Source organism: Callorhinus ursinus, unplaced genomic scaffold (genome assembly GCF_003265705.2).
Source record: "Callorhinus ursinus isolate GAN/ISIS: 27379988/994484 unplaced genomic scaffold, GSC_fseal_2.0 scaffold42, whole genome shotgun sequence".
NCBI lineage: Eukaryota > Metazoa > Chordata > Mammalia > Carnivora > Otariidae > Callorhinus > Callorhinus ursinus.
Window position 1 is genome coordinate 3837754 of NW_027397104.1, and position 16323 is coordinate 3854076.

The 16323-nt window shown below is 39.9% G+C and overlaps 2 protein-coding genes across 5 annotated transcripts; one reads left to right on the plus strand and one right to left on the minus strand.

The window, feature by feature from the left end:
• Window positions 1-349: 349 nt before the first annotated feature.
• SMIM27 (small integral membrane protein 27) lies at window positions 350-2151 on the minus strand. Of its 2 annotated transcripts, XR_012374940.1 has the most exons (3): window positions 2137-2151; window positions 910-1159; window positions 350-572 (listed from the first exon to the last, which is right to left on the minus strand). XR_012374940.1 is itself a non-coding variant. In XM_025852855.2 (2 exons), the coding sequence occupies exons 1-2, from the start codon at window positions 952-954 to the stop codon at window positions 459-461; spliced, it is 159 nt and encodes a 52-aa protein (XP_025708640.1). In that variant the 5' UTR covers window positions 955-1113; the 3' UTR covers window positions 350-458. The 2 variants fall into 2 exon arrangements, 1 of the variants encoding a protein (XP_025708640.1); XM_025852855.2 differs by lacking the exon at window positions 2137-2151 and having other exon boundaries at window positions 910-1113.
• On the plus strand, window positions 707-15242 carry TOPORS (TOP1 binding arginine/serine rich protein, E3 ubiquitin ligase). 3 transcript variants are annotated; one of them, XM_073881461.1, is made up of 4 exons: window positions 707-955; window positions 1228-1293; window positions 2477-2671; window positions 7765-15242. In XM_073881461.1, exons 1-4 carry the CDS (start codon window positions 953-955, stop codon window positions 10696-10698), a joined length of 3198 nt encoding a protein of 1065 aa, XP_073737562.1. In that variant the 5' UTR covers window positions 707-952; the 3' UTR covers window positions 10699-15242. The 3 variants fall into 3 exon arrangements, with proteins under 3 accessions (XP_073737562.1, XP_025708636.1, XP_073737563.1); XM_025852851.2 differs by lacking the exon at window positions 1228-1293 and having other exon boundaries at window positions 710-955; XM_073881462.1 differs by lacking the exons at window positions 1228-1293; window positions 2477-2671 and having other exon boundaries at window positions 710-955.
• The last annotated feature ends 1081 nt before the right edge of the window (window positions 15243-16323 follow it).

Below are 16323 nucleotides of genomic sequence, written 5' to 3' on the forward strand. Positions count from 1 at the left end.
ACCTTTTTCTGGCCATTCTTAACTTGAAAAACAGGATAGAAAAGTAGTCACGTGGTAGTTTTTTTTCCTTACACAGTATACTTAATCTAATCTTATGTGAGTATGCAACAGAATGAAATGTTGCAATAAGCAAATATAAGAACAGCAATTCCACACACATTTAGAGAAGACTGAGGCATTTTAAGAGGTTATTTAGAAACTCTAGGTTGAAAAGCATGTCATTCCACCTATGATCCAGTACTCATATGTTGTCAGATCTAGGTTGATTTGTTTTATATAAGAATGTAGAAGACACACCTCTGTGAAAATTAGCAGATTAGTAGCTATTATAAAGGACTGCAAAAATAAATTTGAGAAACTTTGCATAATGGATTTTACTTTAAATCTAGACACGTGCCAGATAAGCATCAGATAAAGAACTGTGTGCACAGAATTAAATCCAGAGAAACTACAAATTTTCATTCATCCCCGAGATTTCTGTCTGGGAATTCCTTGCTTAGCTGTCGTCGTGCGGCCACTGTTGATGCATAGATGACATATCCCCAGGAGAGCAACACGATCGAGAGGAGCAACTAAAAAAAAGCAAGAGGGGAAATTAAAAAAAAAATTACTGTAAGTGATACTTCCCTCCCTCCCCTCGCCCCAACAGGTTGCCGCGTACGTTGCTAAGGTGGGAATTACAGTGAAAAACTCGAATAAATGGGGTTCCGGAGGCGAGTACTCCCAGCCGCCCTTACGTAAGAAGCGGAAGAGCGTGTCTTCCAGGAAGAGGCGGAGTCGAGGTGAGAGAGTGAAAGCCTTAATACAGGAATGGATTTTGGAGTTTCTGGCCGCTGAAGAAATAGGGGGCCTTCCGCCTGCGGGCCTACGGAGTCGACACCGTGGAGCCTCGCCAGACCAGGGACCTACCACTGAATAAATCCAATCCAGGGTGCGGCGACTCACTGGCTTCATGGTAAGTTGGCGGCGGCGGCCCGCGGTAACGAAGGGAAACTGCAGGCCCTAGAGTAACCTCCGGGGCGGCGGCTGCCGAGCGGCGGCAGCCATCTTTCAGCCGGGCACAAGCGCCCGCCCCTTGCCTCCGGGAGCATTTCCCATCAGCCGGGCCGGCCTCTTCCGCCCGGAGCTGGGGGCGGGCTCACGTGATACGGGGGCCTAGCTTGCGGTGGAGAGAGGGGATGAGATAAAGGAGAAAACATGTTAAAAACGACCTTTTTTGCTACTTAGATGGGCGTGCCTTGCGATCCGGTCTTCTTTCAGTTGCAGTGCGGTAGTCACGCAAGATGTACCGTCGTAAGCATTTAAAAATTTATTTGAAAAAATCTTCATTTTAAATATTACACGGGCTTCTAACGCTGGAGGGATTAACGTTTCCTCCCGCATTTGTTTCCACATAATACAGAGACGTTCGTATAGTCATCATTGACTTAAACAGGTACCACCCACTTTTATATAACAGCGACGAATCGTTGTGGGAGTGCCTGTTAATTGAGCCCTTCCCAGAAACAAGTCTTTGAGAACGCAGTTGCTTGTGGATGTAAATGGTACTTCTAAGAAGAAATAACGTAGCACGAATTACTTGGCCTAATGTACCTGCCAATCAACAAGTGTGTTTTGAGCGTTTATGATGTGCTTAGAACGGTAGCACGTATCAGATAATAAGCCAAAGACAGCATTTTGTACGTGGGCGGTTTCTACCTAGTTTAGCTCTAGAATGTTTGGGACGCTCCCGTCTGAGGCCTGTGGGTAGGGTGGAGCAATGGGCTGCTTTAGGCTCAGACGTTGTCACTACACATCTCAGATATCACCTAAAGAGGTTTTTAATCCAGATTCCGGGGAATGGGGAAGGGAAAAGTTTTCCTTTGAGAGAAAAATGTCGTCTGTCTTGGGAAGATTTTAAGGCCCTGTTCTCTTAGGTAATCCCTGTTTATCCCTAGACTGGAGTAGATTTCTTTATGAAGACTGGGTAGGACACTGGTTGGGCTCTGGCTTTGGATTCCATTCGAATCCCCGTGTTATGACCTAGCTGTGCAACCGGAGGCGGTCACTTCACCTTCAAATAACTCATTTCTTCATACACTAAAGATAATTTTAGTAACTTCTCGCAGAGTTTGGTGAGGTTTAAATGAGACCAACCTAGTTATCGTGTTTTCCGCGTAATTTAGGAGCGAACATGAAGTATTACGCCTGTAACCCCCAGCAACTACTGGTAACAAGAATGATAGTGATGGCAGTGATTTGTGCCCGAGAGGGTCTCTCGTAGTTCTTGTTCCAGGAATGGAGGGGACGGTGGGGGAAGGGCGCGGCGGGCTTGGCCGAGCACTCTAGGCTCCGCCCTCAGTGCCGGCGGCCTTCTGCCGCGCATGCGTTACGCACGCGGGTGTTGTGTTTTGACGCGCGGGGGGCTGCGGAGTGGGTCTCGCTTTCTGCTGCCGTCCCCCAAGCTGCCATTGGTGATGAGCGCTTTACGTCACAGGGGTCGCAGCAGCCGCCGGGGTCTCCGCTGTCTCGCGAGGAGGGTGAAGCGCCCCCGCCCGCTCCCGCTCCTGAAGGCCGGCGGAGAAGTCGCCGGGTACGCCTTCGCGGATCCTGCCGTCACCGACCTAGCTTTCTGGGCCGCCGGGAGCTTGGCACAAGCGCCCCGGCCGGGACTGCGCCGGTATCCTCCGAGGTGGGTGAGATCCCGAACAATGGGGCGCCGGGGTCGGAAGGGCTGGGTGGGCTGGCGCTCCCGGCCTGGAATAAGGCCCAGGGACCTGGGACCTGCGGTCTGGGCCTCAGGGGCCGTCTGGGCCTCGGCGGGGCGGGGCCCCCAGCGGGCGGGCCGGCGGCTCCGGTGGCGCACCTGTGGATTTGTGCGGGTGGGCGGGGGAGGGTTGCGTTTCCTAGAACCTTTCCCGAGGGGCACGAGCGTAGCGGTGTACTGGAAAGAGCTTGGTCTCTGGGAGGAAAAAAAAAAAAAAACCCATAAAACAAAACGTTCGTGTCTCATTCGTGGCATCGCCTCTCTCAGAGGTGTGCCAGAGGTTAGGTTAGGTGCCCTAATCTCATTGTCTGCCTGTCCAATGGGAGTAGCAGTGTTTTAGTTGGTTCTGATTATGTAATGCACGTGGGGCTTATCTGCGATCTTGGCCGGTGGCCGTTCTTGACCCAAGGAAGCCACTATCACCGTGACTCTTAGAGTTGTCTATGCTGTGTTACTCGTTGTGGGCTGGGCTCACTTGCCTGTGGTTTCTCCATCCATCCAGTTCAGCTTTCCTCGTGGGCTGCTGATTCCTAGACTGGAAGGGGGCAGTACTGAGATGGAGCAAACAGTGTTTTAAGAGCAAAAGTGAACAGAATTTTTGATAGGTAATTTTCAAGAATATTAAGTTAAATTAAGAGTTACCCGACATTTAAGTTAATGGTGAGGGTTGGGTTCTTTTTGTTTTATTTTGTTTTAAGTCAATGAAATTCAAAGCTGTAGTCAGCCAAAAACAAGGCTTAGCTGGAATGAGTGGCTTTAGCAAGGAATGGTTCCCAAGCAGTTCTTTTTATGGTTGGAGTTGGAATTAATATTTATAGGATCTGGTCAATAGATCCTGTAAGATCTGTATGATCTTTAGGAACTGGTGATTAAATTGCAGTAATTTAATGTTCTCAAAGGTCATGAGAGATAGGACCCAGATTATTTTTAATACTTGAGGTTTATTCTAGTTCATCTACTTGCGAACCCTTTTTAGCCACTTTGCCTGGATATATTAAATACAGTAATAACATTAAAAGAATTGTTATAGGCTGTCAACTTTCTGGGTCTTTATAATCAGTTATAGGTGATGGAAAGGACTAAAATTAACTTTATTTTCAGATAACATGGGGAAACAGTATTAAATTCTTACTGCATGCTAATCGCTGTGCTAAGAATTTACATAGAATATATGCCTTCACACAACCACCTTTTCAGGTGGGAACTGGTACTTAACCCAATTTAGAATTGAGAAAATTTAATTTGAGAAATTAAATGATTTCCTCCAGATCAGATCATTGATAAGTGGTTTTTGATTTTCAACCCTGGCTCTGCATTAGAATAAATGTCACTTCCCTGTATGTAATCAACACCATTTTTAAATGTCCAGTCTATAATTTAGACTCCAGCCTCTTGATTCTTTACTCCCTCTCATCCTTTTCCCTAGGTAAGTATGATCGTTAAATTATCTGAAATTCCCCCAAAACGTGACGGGAAGGATTCTTATCTCTGTTAAAGCCAGTAGATTTGAAAATTTTGGGAAGGTTTGGCTTAATCATTGTATCTTAAAGATAGTAAACTTTATTTATAATTTGGGAGGTGGTTAAGGAAATAGGATCAGAAGAATTGATTTCATCTTTATGCCTATGGAGAAATTAACTTAAAGTCCCAATTCCTAGAGTGTTAAGATAGAGAAACCTTTATTGCAGGCTTCTAGAACCTGAGCACTAAATCCACCATCAGGTCCACCTTTACTATCTAAACCCAGAATTTATAAACCTACGAATCTTAATCTGTCTCCTAGCCATTCTTATTTTATGTCTTAATCTGTATTTTTAAAACAGCTTTGTTGAGATATAATTTATATTCCATCTGTAAAGTTCACCAGTGTAAAGTATATAATCCAGTGGGTTTTAGTATATTTAAAGAGTTGTGCAACTATAATTGAACATTTTCATCATTCCAGAAATAAACTTTGTAATCCCTCTCCCTCTCCCAGCAACCACCAATCTGTTTCCAGTGTTAGATTTGCCTATTCTAGACATTTTCATCATATAACATGTGATCTTTGTGACTTTTTTTTTTCCATTTAGTCTAATGAAAAGTTTCATCCTTATTGTAGCATGTATCAGTGTTTCATGCTTTTTTATTGCCCAGTAATATTCCATTGTATGGATATACCACATTTTATTTATCTTTTCATCAGTTGTTAGGATTGTTTACATTTTTGAGCTCTTACAACAAATGCTGCTGTGAATATTCACATGTAAGTTTTTATGTGGGACAAGTTTTCATTTCTTTTGGGTAGGTGTTGATTTCTTGAGTCATATGGTAATCCTACTTCATTTGTATCTCAGCAAATATTTGAGCAAATTTTTTTAAAATGTAATCTCCATACTCAGTGTGGGGCTTGAACTCATGACCCTGAGATCAAGAGTCAGTCACGAGCTCTACTGACTGAGCCAGCCTGATGCCCGATTAGCAAATGCTTTAATTTTAGCATTAGTGATGCTTTTGAAGGAGTAAATCTCTTATTTGATGATGTACATTCATTGCTGTTGTTTGATGTTTCTGATGAATACCATTCTTTATATCTAAAGATACTACTGTGAGAAATACAACTCTATTCTTTTTATCTATTATGGATGACATTACTGATCATTCTTTAGCTTTATGCTATGCTGTCAAAGTGGTTAACAGGCTTATAAAACTAGGGAAGGGAAGACTAAGATTCCTTTTTTTTTTTTTTAAGATTTTATTTATTTGGGAGAGAGCAAGAGTAGTGCACGAGCAGAGGGAGAGGGAGAAGCAGACTCCTTGCTGAGCAGGGAACCTGATGTGAGGCTCGATGCAGGGCTCGATCCCAAGACCATGGGATTATGACCTGAGCCGAAGGCAGATGCTTAACTGAACTCAGGTGCCCATAAGATTCCATTTTTTAAAAAAAAATCTTAGTTGAGATTTTGTTTTATTTGAACTTCAAGTTTACTACCTACTAATTTCCTTTAATAAAGTTCATTCAGGGTTATAATTTTTATGTGAAATGTTCAGTAAGCACTAAAATTCTGTATTTCCAAGACAAATTGAGATACAATGTATTAACTTTAAATTCACCAGTCTTTTGAAAAAGTCTAAAAATTCCTTTATTATATAGAGGGGCAAACTGAAATCTAGATCTAATTGGATGTTTCCAGTTTATAGAGTTAGTTTTAGGGGAAACCTCTTCTTCAATCCAGGTTCTCCGATAACCTATCCAGTTTCCTCTCCATTCTTCCTTCCCCTAATGTACAGACTCTGTGATCCTAAAAATTTTTATTTTTAGGCTTTTTTTTTTTTCCATCAGAGGGAGAATAAGAGTGTTAGAAGTAGGGGGAAATGCTGAGAAATTTATGTAATATTAGGGTTTAAATATATTAACAATTAGTATTGTATATAGTTCAGTATATTAATAAAAGCAGTTTATAATTATATGCTGTTTAAGAACAGTGGTGATTTCTGTATTTCTAGTCTAGAAAATGGAAGACTAGAAACACTTGGATGCCTGAAGAAGCATTCGTTCAGCATTAACTGATTTCCAGTTAAGTTATGTCTCTGAGAAAGTTAGGATGCCCTAGATGAGCTCCTAAGTTTAATATGAAAACCATGATGAAATAGTTAACATTTCACAGTCATGAATTTTTGTTGTGGATTTTGTTTTTGTTAGAGTTCGGTATGGCCAGCGTTTAGAAAGTTATAATTCTATTATTTGACTAACCTGATAGCAGTTGACCACTGATGGAACTTCCTGTGATAGAAGAGGAGGAGACAGATGAATAATAGGCCCAGGAAACATAAAGGAAGAAGCAAATACTTAATATATACTCAGTGATTAGTATAGAATGCAGCTAAAGAGTGATTTTATAAGATAACAAGGCCACAAATGTGATGCACACCAAATTTCAGCTCTGGCAAATTATTTTGAAAGTTATAGGTCAACATAAACTGATAAATTTAAAGAAAACAAAACTAATCGTTAACATCTTAGCAATCCTTTTAGGAAAAAATAAGGGAAGGGCCCTGGAAGCATTATTTCAAGAAACTTTGTGGCTGATTTTGGATTTAAATAAAAAAGCTAAGCAAGGCTTTTTAGGGATGCTGTTAAGGAATCAATGAGGAATTGAATATGGTAGTGTAACAATAGTATAGTAATAATAACAGCAGCTAACATGTACACAGTAGTTGCTAGGAGTTAGGAACTATCTTTAAATGCTTTTACAATTATTTAATTTAGTCTTCACTAAAAGATAATTTTTTTGTGTGTGAAAGAATCTTCCACTAAAAACTAACTAAACTAAACTAAAACAGAATTTGTTTAAACGGGTGAACTTTTTGGTACGCAAATTATCTCACTACAGTTATTTTTAAAGGTGCATATACAGTGCTTTCCACAAATAAAACAAGTCAATAGTCTATATTGTTCAGGGTATATGTATGAAAGATCAAAACCATACATAGAAATAACACCTGCTGAGGACTGTGGTGTTTTGGGTTTTTGTTTTCTAGAGAAGGATAGGAGGACATTTAAAAAAAAATTGGAATAGCCATGAGAAAATGTTAAGTTGTTAAATCTGAGTGGTGGATACATGGGTAGTTGGTGGATTTTCTTTTCTCAGTTATTTTCAGTTAAATATTTCTCCATTAAATTCTCTTTTAAAAGAATAGAATGCTACAGAATATTTGAGAGCTTACTATGTACCAGGCACCTTTTCTAAGGGCTTTTTATATCTTCATAAACCCTGTGATGCAGGTTCTGTTATTGCTGATGTGCATAGTCACACTGCTGGTATAGAACCAGGATTCAAACCCAGGAAATATCTAACTTTAGAGTTTGTGTTTTAAGTACTGTGTTACTGTGCTACACTGCCCCTTCGTATTACAAGGATAATGAGCTACTCAACTATTTTCACCAAAGTATGTTTCACAGTCATTATTTGCACTTTTTTTTTTCAGATTTATTATTTTTTTATCCGGTTACTGATGTATTTTTTTCCCTTTTACAGATAATGGCATCAGCTGCTAAGGAATTTAAAATGGACAACTTTTCACCTAAAGCTGGTACTAGCAAATTGCAACAGACAGTACCAGCTGATGCATCTCCTGATTCTAAGTGTCCTATATGTTTGGATAGATTTGATAACGTGTCTTACTTAGATCGCTGTTTACATAAGTTTTGTTTTCGCTGTGTACAGGAGTGGTCAAAAAACAAAGCTGAATGTCCACTATGTAAACAGCCCTTTGATTCTATTTTCCATTCTGTGAGGGCAGAAGATGACTTCAAGGAGTATGTCCTAAGGCCTTCATATAATGGTTCCTTTGCAACCCCTGATGTTCCACGATTTCGCTATCGTACAACTATGACAAGGGATCGAAGTGCTTCTGTTTATTCACCTAATAATACCATGAATAGAAGAACAACAACTCCACCAGATAGTGGAGTACTATTTGAAGGGTTAGGCATTTCAACAAGACCTAGAAATGGTGAAATTCCTCAACTTATGAGACAGATTGCAATTAGGAGGCCAACTACTGCAGATGAAAGATCTTTGCGGAAAATTCAAGAACAGGACATTATTAATTTTAGGCGAACTCTGTACCGTGCCGGTGCCCGTGTTAGAAATATTGAAGATGGTGGTCGCTGCAGGGATATTTCAGCTGAATTTTTCCGTAGAAATCCAGCTTGCCTTCACAGATTAGTCCCCTGGTTAAAACGTGAACTTACAGTTCTTTTTGGAGCTCATGGATCTTTAGTGAATATCGTCCAGCACATCATCATGAGTAATGTTACTCGCTATGACTTGGAGAGTCGGGAATTTGTGTCTGACTTAAGACCGTTTCTCCTTAATCGGACTGAGCATTTTATACACGAATTTATCAGTTTTGCTCGATCTCCTTTTAACATGGCAGCTTTTGACCAGCATGCTAATTATGATTGCCCTGCTCCTTCATATGAAGAAGGTAGCCATTCTGATTCTTCAGTCATAACAATATCTCCTGATGAAGCTGAGACCCAAGAGTTGGATATCAATGTAACCACTGTTAGTCAGGCACCATGGGATGATGAAACTCCAGGGCCATCTTACTCAAGCTCAGAGCAGGTGCACGCTGCTATGTCTTCCCTTTTAAATACTTCTGATAGTTCAGATGAAGAACTTGGAACAGGAAGAGCCACGTCTCAGATACAAGGAGTACAAACTAATGAAGACCTAAATAATGACAGTGATTCTTCTTCAGATAATTGTGTCATTGTTGGGTTTGTTAAACCACTAGCTGAGAGGACCCCAGAACTTGTTGAACTGTCCTCTGATTCTGAAGAGTTAGGCTCTTATGAGAAAATGGAGACTGTGAAGACACAAGAACAGTCTTACAGTTCTGGTGATAGTGATGTTAGTAGATGTTCATCTCCACGCTCTGTCCTTGGAAAGGATGAGCAAATGAATAAAGGTCATTGTGGTTCTGGTAAAAGAATCAAGTCAAAAAAGGAAGAGAAACATTCTTCGTCCTTGTCATCTCCCAGAGACCTGAGCTCATCTATCAGAGGAGACAGAGTATATTCCCCATATAACCGCAGACACAGGAGGAGGGGAAGATCAAGAAGTTCAGATTCCCGTTCCCAGAGTAGAAGTGGGCATGATCAGAAGAATCGTAGAAAGCATCATGGAAAGAAAAGGATGAAAAGCAAAAGATCCAGAAGTAGGGAGAGTAGCAGACCTAGAGGTAGAAGAGACAAGAAGAGATCTAGAACTAGAGATAGCAGTTGGTCAAGAAGAAGCCAAACTCTTTCTCTCAGTAGTGAAAGTACCAGCAGATCAAGATCTCGTAGCAGTGATCATGGTAAAAGAAGATCACGGAGCAGAAATAGAGATCGTTATTATTTAAGAAATAATTACGGAAGCAGATATAAGTGGGAGTATACTTACTATAGTAGAAACAAGGACAGGGATGGCTATGAATCATCTTATAGGAGGAGGACTCTGTCCAGAGCTCATTATTCCAGACAATCTTCAAGTCCAGAATTTAGAATTCAGTCCTTTTCTGAAAGGACAAATGCTAGGAAGAAAAATAATCACAGTGAAAGAAAGTATTACTACTATGAAAGGCACAGATCAAGGAGCCTATCCAGTAGTAGATCAAAGACTGCATCTACAGGCCCTGACTGGGTAAGAAATGAAAAGCCCGGAGGGAAACGAAAATACAAGACACGGCATTTGGAGGGTACTAATGAAGTGGCTCAACCTTCTCGTGAATTTGCTTCTAAAGTAAAGGAAAGTCATTACCAAAAATCCTCATCAAAATTGGATGGCAACCACAAAAATGAGAGTGACAGCTTCTCAGACAGCCGATCATCAGACAGAGAGACAAAACACAAGAGGAAAAAAAGGAGAACCCGGAGCCTAAGTGTAGAGATAGTTTATGAAGGGAAAGCTACTGATACAACGAGACATCATAAAAAGAAAAAGAAGAAGCACAAGAAGAAACACAAGAAACACCATGGGGACAATCTTTCACGTTCGCCAGTTGTAATTACCATTGATAGTGATAGTGATAAGGATTCAGAAGTAAAGGAGGATACAGAATGTGACAATAGTGGTCCTCAGGACTCTCTACAAAATGAGTTTTTGCCTCCTCCCTTGGAACCATTTGAAGCTAAAGAGGTAGTTACAATAGAAGATGAATTTGGCATCCTAGACAAGGAGTGTAGTATTACCACACTTAATAACAACTTGAATAATGCCAACAAAACTATGGATAATATTCCACCCCAGGCAGCTTCAGTTGAACAAATTCTTGATGTAAGAGAAGAGAGTACTTTTGCCTCCGATTTGGAGAATCAGCCCAGTAATGTCTCTTTTCAAACTGAGTCATCAAGGCAATTGCCATCTCCACGGACATCATTAATGTCAGTGTCTCTTGGTAGAGACCATGATACGTCTTAAAACTGCCAAAGCATCTCTTTGAGAATTCTGATGGTATTAAAAAAAAAGAAAAAAGAACAGTGTCATCTACTGCAGTCTATTTAAAGATGACTTTTGGTGAAAACTCTTTTCCCTCTTAAAAATATTTTAAGTGATTTTTTTTGTGTGTGTTATAAATTTGTAAAAATCATTATTCAAAAAGTATGTATGTCCTACCCTCAGAGATATGCACTTTTAAGTGAGGAAAATGATACTGCTAGCAGTTTATTTAAAACTTGGGATCCTTTTTAAATAAAAAAATATAAATTTTAGAAGTTATTTCATAAAGCCATATGGTATTGACATATTTTTAAAGTAGTCAATGAGTATTTTTGAATTTTTTTTTGAGAGTTATTCTGGAAATGTGTTATAAGCTAGGAGAATCCCTTTGGACAGTCTTTATTTTTCTTCTTAAAAATTTGTATGATTCAAAACCATTTCTTCAGGTTAAATTGAGGCATTTTAATCTGCACAGTTTATCTTGACATCTGCCAAAAGAAAAATTTAAATATTTCCTTTATATTCTTGTTTATCTGGACTGCCAGTGAAACAAATGTGTATTCAACAAAATAAAAAATAAAATAGTAACACTTTAAAACAAGAATCCAGAAATTTTCCTATGCAGTATTGCCTTTAAAAGAAAAACTATTTTAGAGGAGCTAAAATCTTGAAAATAGTTCAGGATATACTTGTGAATACTAAATTGCAGGTGATCTGCATTTAACTGCACAGCTTTAATTTAGTTCTTTAATCTGATTATGAGGAATATCTGTCTTCAACAAAATGCAGCTATGTAGCGTTTAGCTTACTAAAAACAAAAAACCCTTGCCAAACTTCTTTTACATTGGTAGTTCTTGTACACAAAGTGGTTATGTTTATGTTTTATCCTGTTTTAGAGATGACAAAGTGCTTTCCATCTAGCCTAAAGTAAGATTGCCAGGGGAGAACAGAACTTGGATTAAGTCTAATTCAGCCTTCAGTTTGCCTTGCTACCATATTCATTCGTTGTCCGACAGAAGTTGGAATGCCTGCAGTGTGACAGGTTCTATACTATGTGTTTAGGATTTCAGTGATAGAACAAAGCAGATCTTCTCCTCGCCTTCATGGGACATAGATAAATATTACAAACCATAAATTCTCTGAAGAGAAAGTGTAATTTCCTATAAGAACATACAATGGGGGCCTAGTCTCATGTGAAAGTAATGGCTGAATTGAAATTCAGAAAACAAGTAGATGTTAGCTAGGAGTAGAGGTGTTCTTAGCAAAGGAAAAGATGTCCAAAGATCCAAAAGCAGAAGAGTAGCCTAGCATAGTCCAAGAACTAAAAGAAGGCAAAGTTAACCAAAAGGCAAAGAGTGTGGGACCAAGCTTTGTAGGTCGTGTTTGTATTTGTCCTCATGACAGTAGGAAACTTTTAAAATGAAAAATGACAATCTAAATTGATACCAGCAATTTTTAGTAAGCTCAGACACTGAGAAATTACGGGAAGGCTATAGTTAGTTGATCAAGGAATGTACTTTGAAATTATGACATGATTTTGTTTTTTCTTAAGTTTAAAAAACAATGCTCTTTCATTTTCTGATTTTCCATGGTATTTTTAGTTAAACATTTAGTGAAAACCTATCTTAATGTTTTCAGTTGAACCCATGAAACTCATCTTAATACAGGCACCATCACATCAATCTCTTAGGTGTTCAGGCCAAAAATTTCCCAGTCTTTGATTCTCCTCCTTCAGCCCTCTCATTGAATCCCCAGATCCTGGTCACTAAATATTTCTAATGTGTTTCTAATGTGTCTGTACCATCCAATCCAAGCAGCCATGAGCTCTCACCTGTGCTCTTATAATGGGTCTGCCTGCATCCACTGTTGCTCTACACCTACCTGTTTGCCTCCAACCATTCTTGATGTAGCGTTCAAAAGATACTTTAAAAAAATTTTTTGTCTTTTCATTCCCCTATTTAAAATCCTTCAGTAACTTTCTGTTTTTAGGATACTTAATAAAAGCAAACAAAAATCCAGCATAATATGGTTTACATACCTCTGCCTAATCAGGTTCTGGTTCATCTTCAGCTTTTCTCTCACCTCACTTGTGCTCTGGCCATCCTAACCTGCTTCAGGTCTATGGAGGTGCTGCTCCCTGCTAATGCAGAGCCTTCATATGTGGATTTGTCTTCTGCTGGGAACTGAATTCCATCCTAGCTAAAGGAGGCTTCTGGTAAAGTGTGCCCCTCTTCCACTATTTCCCCTCAATTACTTGCTCCCTTAATAATCCTGGACTCCTTCTGTAGTAATTGATTACTAAATGTTCTCTCACCAGTCTGCAGTTCTTTGGCAACTGTACGTATGTGTACTGGTAAATCCCTTCTGTTTTCTTTCACATAACAAGTGCTTGAAGCACATACTGGATGGATGACCAGGTGGTAGGGATTTTAAAAATTGGCCAAGACCTGCTTTCTGCTTTCAGAGGGCTCCACTCTGTCAGCTTTTAGCCTGATACTGTTCTGTTCATCTGAATTCAGTGTCTACAAGACATTTTATCTTACCTCAGGTTTTGTGTTTTTGTGACTTTTGCAACTTTTTTTTTTTTAGAATATAGTATTTTTTTTAAAGATTTTATTTATTTGAGAGAGAGAATGTTGCCAATATCCAAACCAGATAAACTCAGGATAAAGAGAAGTCTGCTTTGTCCCCTGAATTGATGGTTCTTGGAACAAACAGATCCTCAGCAGCTGTTCCCTTTCCTTCGGACTCTAACCTCATCCTTAGGCAGCTTATCTTTTTTTTTTTCCCCTTAAATCACATGAGCTCAATTTAATGGTTTGGTGTCAAAAGGGAAAAATTAAAAATTCATACACAAAATGTTACTCTATTTGAGAATAAGGATATTTCCTAACACCCCACTTCAGAAGTTATAAAAGTAGCCTCACAAAATCAGGGGCAACTTTATGTTTTTTGGAGATTCTCACTGGTGTTGATGATTTACCTTTATTTCACTGCCTGGAAGGTGAAAGGACTGGTGGGGACAGAATTGAATTTTTTTTTTTTAAGATTTTATTTATTTGAGAGAGAGATTGAGATAGCATGAGAGGGGAGAGGGTCAGAGGGAGAAGCAGACTCCCTGCTGAGCAGGGAGCCCAATGTGGGACTCGATCCCAGGACTCCAGGATCATGACCTGAGCCGAAGGCAGTCGCTTAACCAACTGAGCCACCCAGGCGCCCTGCAACTTTTTTGTTAAAGGAAATGCAGCCAAGCATTTTCACTTGCTCCTTCATGAATCCTCAGATTGACGAGGGGGAAACTTTTTACTTTCACTTCCCATTCTCAGGAAGCTCTGTGGGAGCTCCAAGGGCCTCCCCAACCCATTTAATGTGTAATAATGATGGGCTGTGTGTATAAAGGGGCAACAACTTACTCAAGGTAAGCTGATGGCCCATTCTTACTGGGAGTTCTTCCATCATGAATAATTGCAATCCTCTGCTAGTGGGTATGGATGCCATGAGCCAGTCAGCACATCCCTAGACTCAGAAAATTTTTCAGAAAGTTCTTTAGGATACCAGAAACCATGTGTAACCTCGTTTGGGTTGTCGCCAGCCCTGGTGTTCCCACCAATGGGGGCAGGGGATGGGAAGTAGAGGAGAAGTGTTCCTCTTCACAAACCAGATTTCATCAGAATTTTGAGCATGGGTCCATTTCTAATATTAAGTTCATAAAACTATGTGCAATTTAAAGTTAACATTAAATTACTATAATGTGCTATCACTGAGACCAGAACTTAGTACCCCCTTACTTGGAAGGGATAAGTTCCAAGATCCTCCCAGTGAATGCCTGCAACTAGATAGTACCCAGCCCTGTCGTATTTTCCGTACATACATAACTATGATACAAAGTTTAACTTATAAATTAGGCACAATAAGAGATTAACAATAAGAATTGGACAGTTATAACAATATGCCTTAATAAAAGTTACGTGAATGTGGTCTCAAAATAACTTGTACTCTTCTTGTGATGTAAGATGGTAGTATGCCTACATAATGAGGTGAATGACCTAGGCATTGTAGCATTTGGCTACTATTGACTGACCTCAAGAGGCTTCAAAAGGCTTCCGAATCATAGTTGACTGCAGATAACTGAAACATGAGAAGCAAAACTGCAGATGGGGGCGGGGGGCACTACCATATAGACCTGTCCAGGGATTGATGCCTTTAGAAAAACCTACATGGGAAGCTAAATCATGATCATTGTGTATGTTGCCTACTCTCAAATGGTTCAGAAAAAAATGTTACATATGTAGATGGAGACAGTGATAAAGTGAATTGTGGCAAAATGTTGAAAGTTGAGGGTAAAAATGAAGTCTATTTTTGTAGTTTCTCTAAGTTTGAAATTTCAAAACAAGCTAATAAAATTGCCTCTATGGGCCTGCAAGGTTACCTGATGTGTCAATCAGTTTTCAGTTATGTATACTCAGCAAAAGGAAAAAAAAGTCACAAAGGCAAACATGCAGTAATTATTAAAGCCACTTTGTGAGAAAGAGGCCTGTTGAGATCTTAACCTGAGATACACAGTTACAACTGCTCTTGGTTCCATGCTCAGAAGCAAGCTTGTGAGGGGTATAAAATCAAAGGAGAGTTTTTTTCTTAAATTTAGGATGGAGGGAAGACAAGCTTTCTGGGAAGGAGACCTTGGAGCAGGAAAAGTTAAAGGCAAAGGAGAGTGGTAATGGATGCAGCAGAGTTCCTGAATGGCAAAGCAAAGAACACAGGTAAGTGAATTGGTAACGGATAGAAGCAGAGGCAAATCTTACTCTAAAGTGGCAGAAGAAGTTAATGCCCGAAGAAACGTGAGTAGATAATCTGAGATGAGGTGGTTCACACTGTAAAGCTTGTCTTTTCTCCATGAAGTAGGAAGCAGTGCCAACTTCTGAGAAAGGTGGGTCATAAGTAAGATTGGGCTTGAGGAGAGGAATGAGAAAATGGCCACTGAGGGGCATGGAGAGAGGGTTAGCTAAGAATTACTGATGAGTGCTGAGGCCTGAGGCTTCCCCTTAAGACATGGCATATTGTATGGGACACCAAGATTTGTGATTTTGTCCTGGTAGCATTCAGCACTATGGGAGTAGAAGCAGAAACTAATGGACATTTAGTATGTGTTCAGTATTTATACAGTGAATGAATACATGGATGGCTTACGGTTGGAGTTCTGCTGAATGTGACTAGTAAAACAACAGGGGCAAGGGAAATTGAGTGAGATACTGGTGAGTATGGTTGAATTGATGCATTCTGGTATCTGGGCTGTGTAGGGAAGGAGGTGAAGCTATGAGGTGACCATTATACTTAAAGAACAGGGAGATACCAAAGCATTTGTTTTCCAGTGAGGTTCAAGTAGGTATAGTGCAGGTAGGTGTAAGAAGACTGAAGAAATACTTTAAAGAGTGTAATTCTAGGCATGATTGGAAGTAAGTAGAATGGGTAGAGGTGGAGGTGAAGGTGATTGGAATTGATAGTGATCAGTGAGGCTGGAAGTGTGCATGGAAGATGCTGTGGGTGATGGCAGCAGATAAAGGATGGAGAAGAAAAGGGTATTTTGGGTATTCATGGGTATTACAACTG

What these genes read in the sequence shown, in the direction of transcription:
- TOPORS (XM_073881461.1), top strand. An exon ending in GTCACGCAAGATGTACCGTC is followed by an intron (nt 1,294 to 2,476) that starts GTAAGCATTTAA and finishes TTTACGTCACAG; the next exon opens with GGGTCGCAGCAGCCGCCGGG. An exon ending in CTGCGCCGGTATCCTCCGAG is followed by an intron (nt 2,672 to 7,764) that starts GTGGGTGAGATC and finishes TCCCTTTTACAG; the next exon opens with ATAATGGCATCAGCTGCTAA.
- SMIM27 (XM_025852855.2), bottom strand. Translation starts at nt 954, where the DNA reads ATGAAGCCAGTGAGTCGCCGCACCCTGGATTGGATTTATTCAGTG. An exon ending in TGGATTGGATTTATTCAGTG is followed by an intron (nt 573 to 909) that starts GTAGGTCCCTGG and finishes GCTTTTTTTTAG; the next exon opens with TTGCTCCTCTCGATCGTGTT.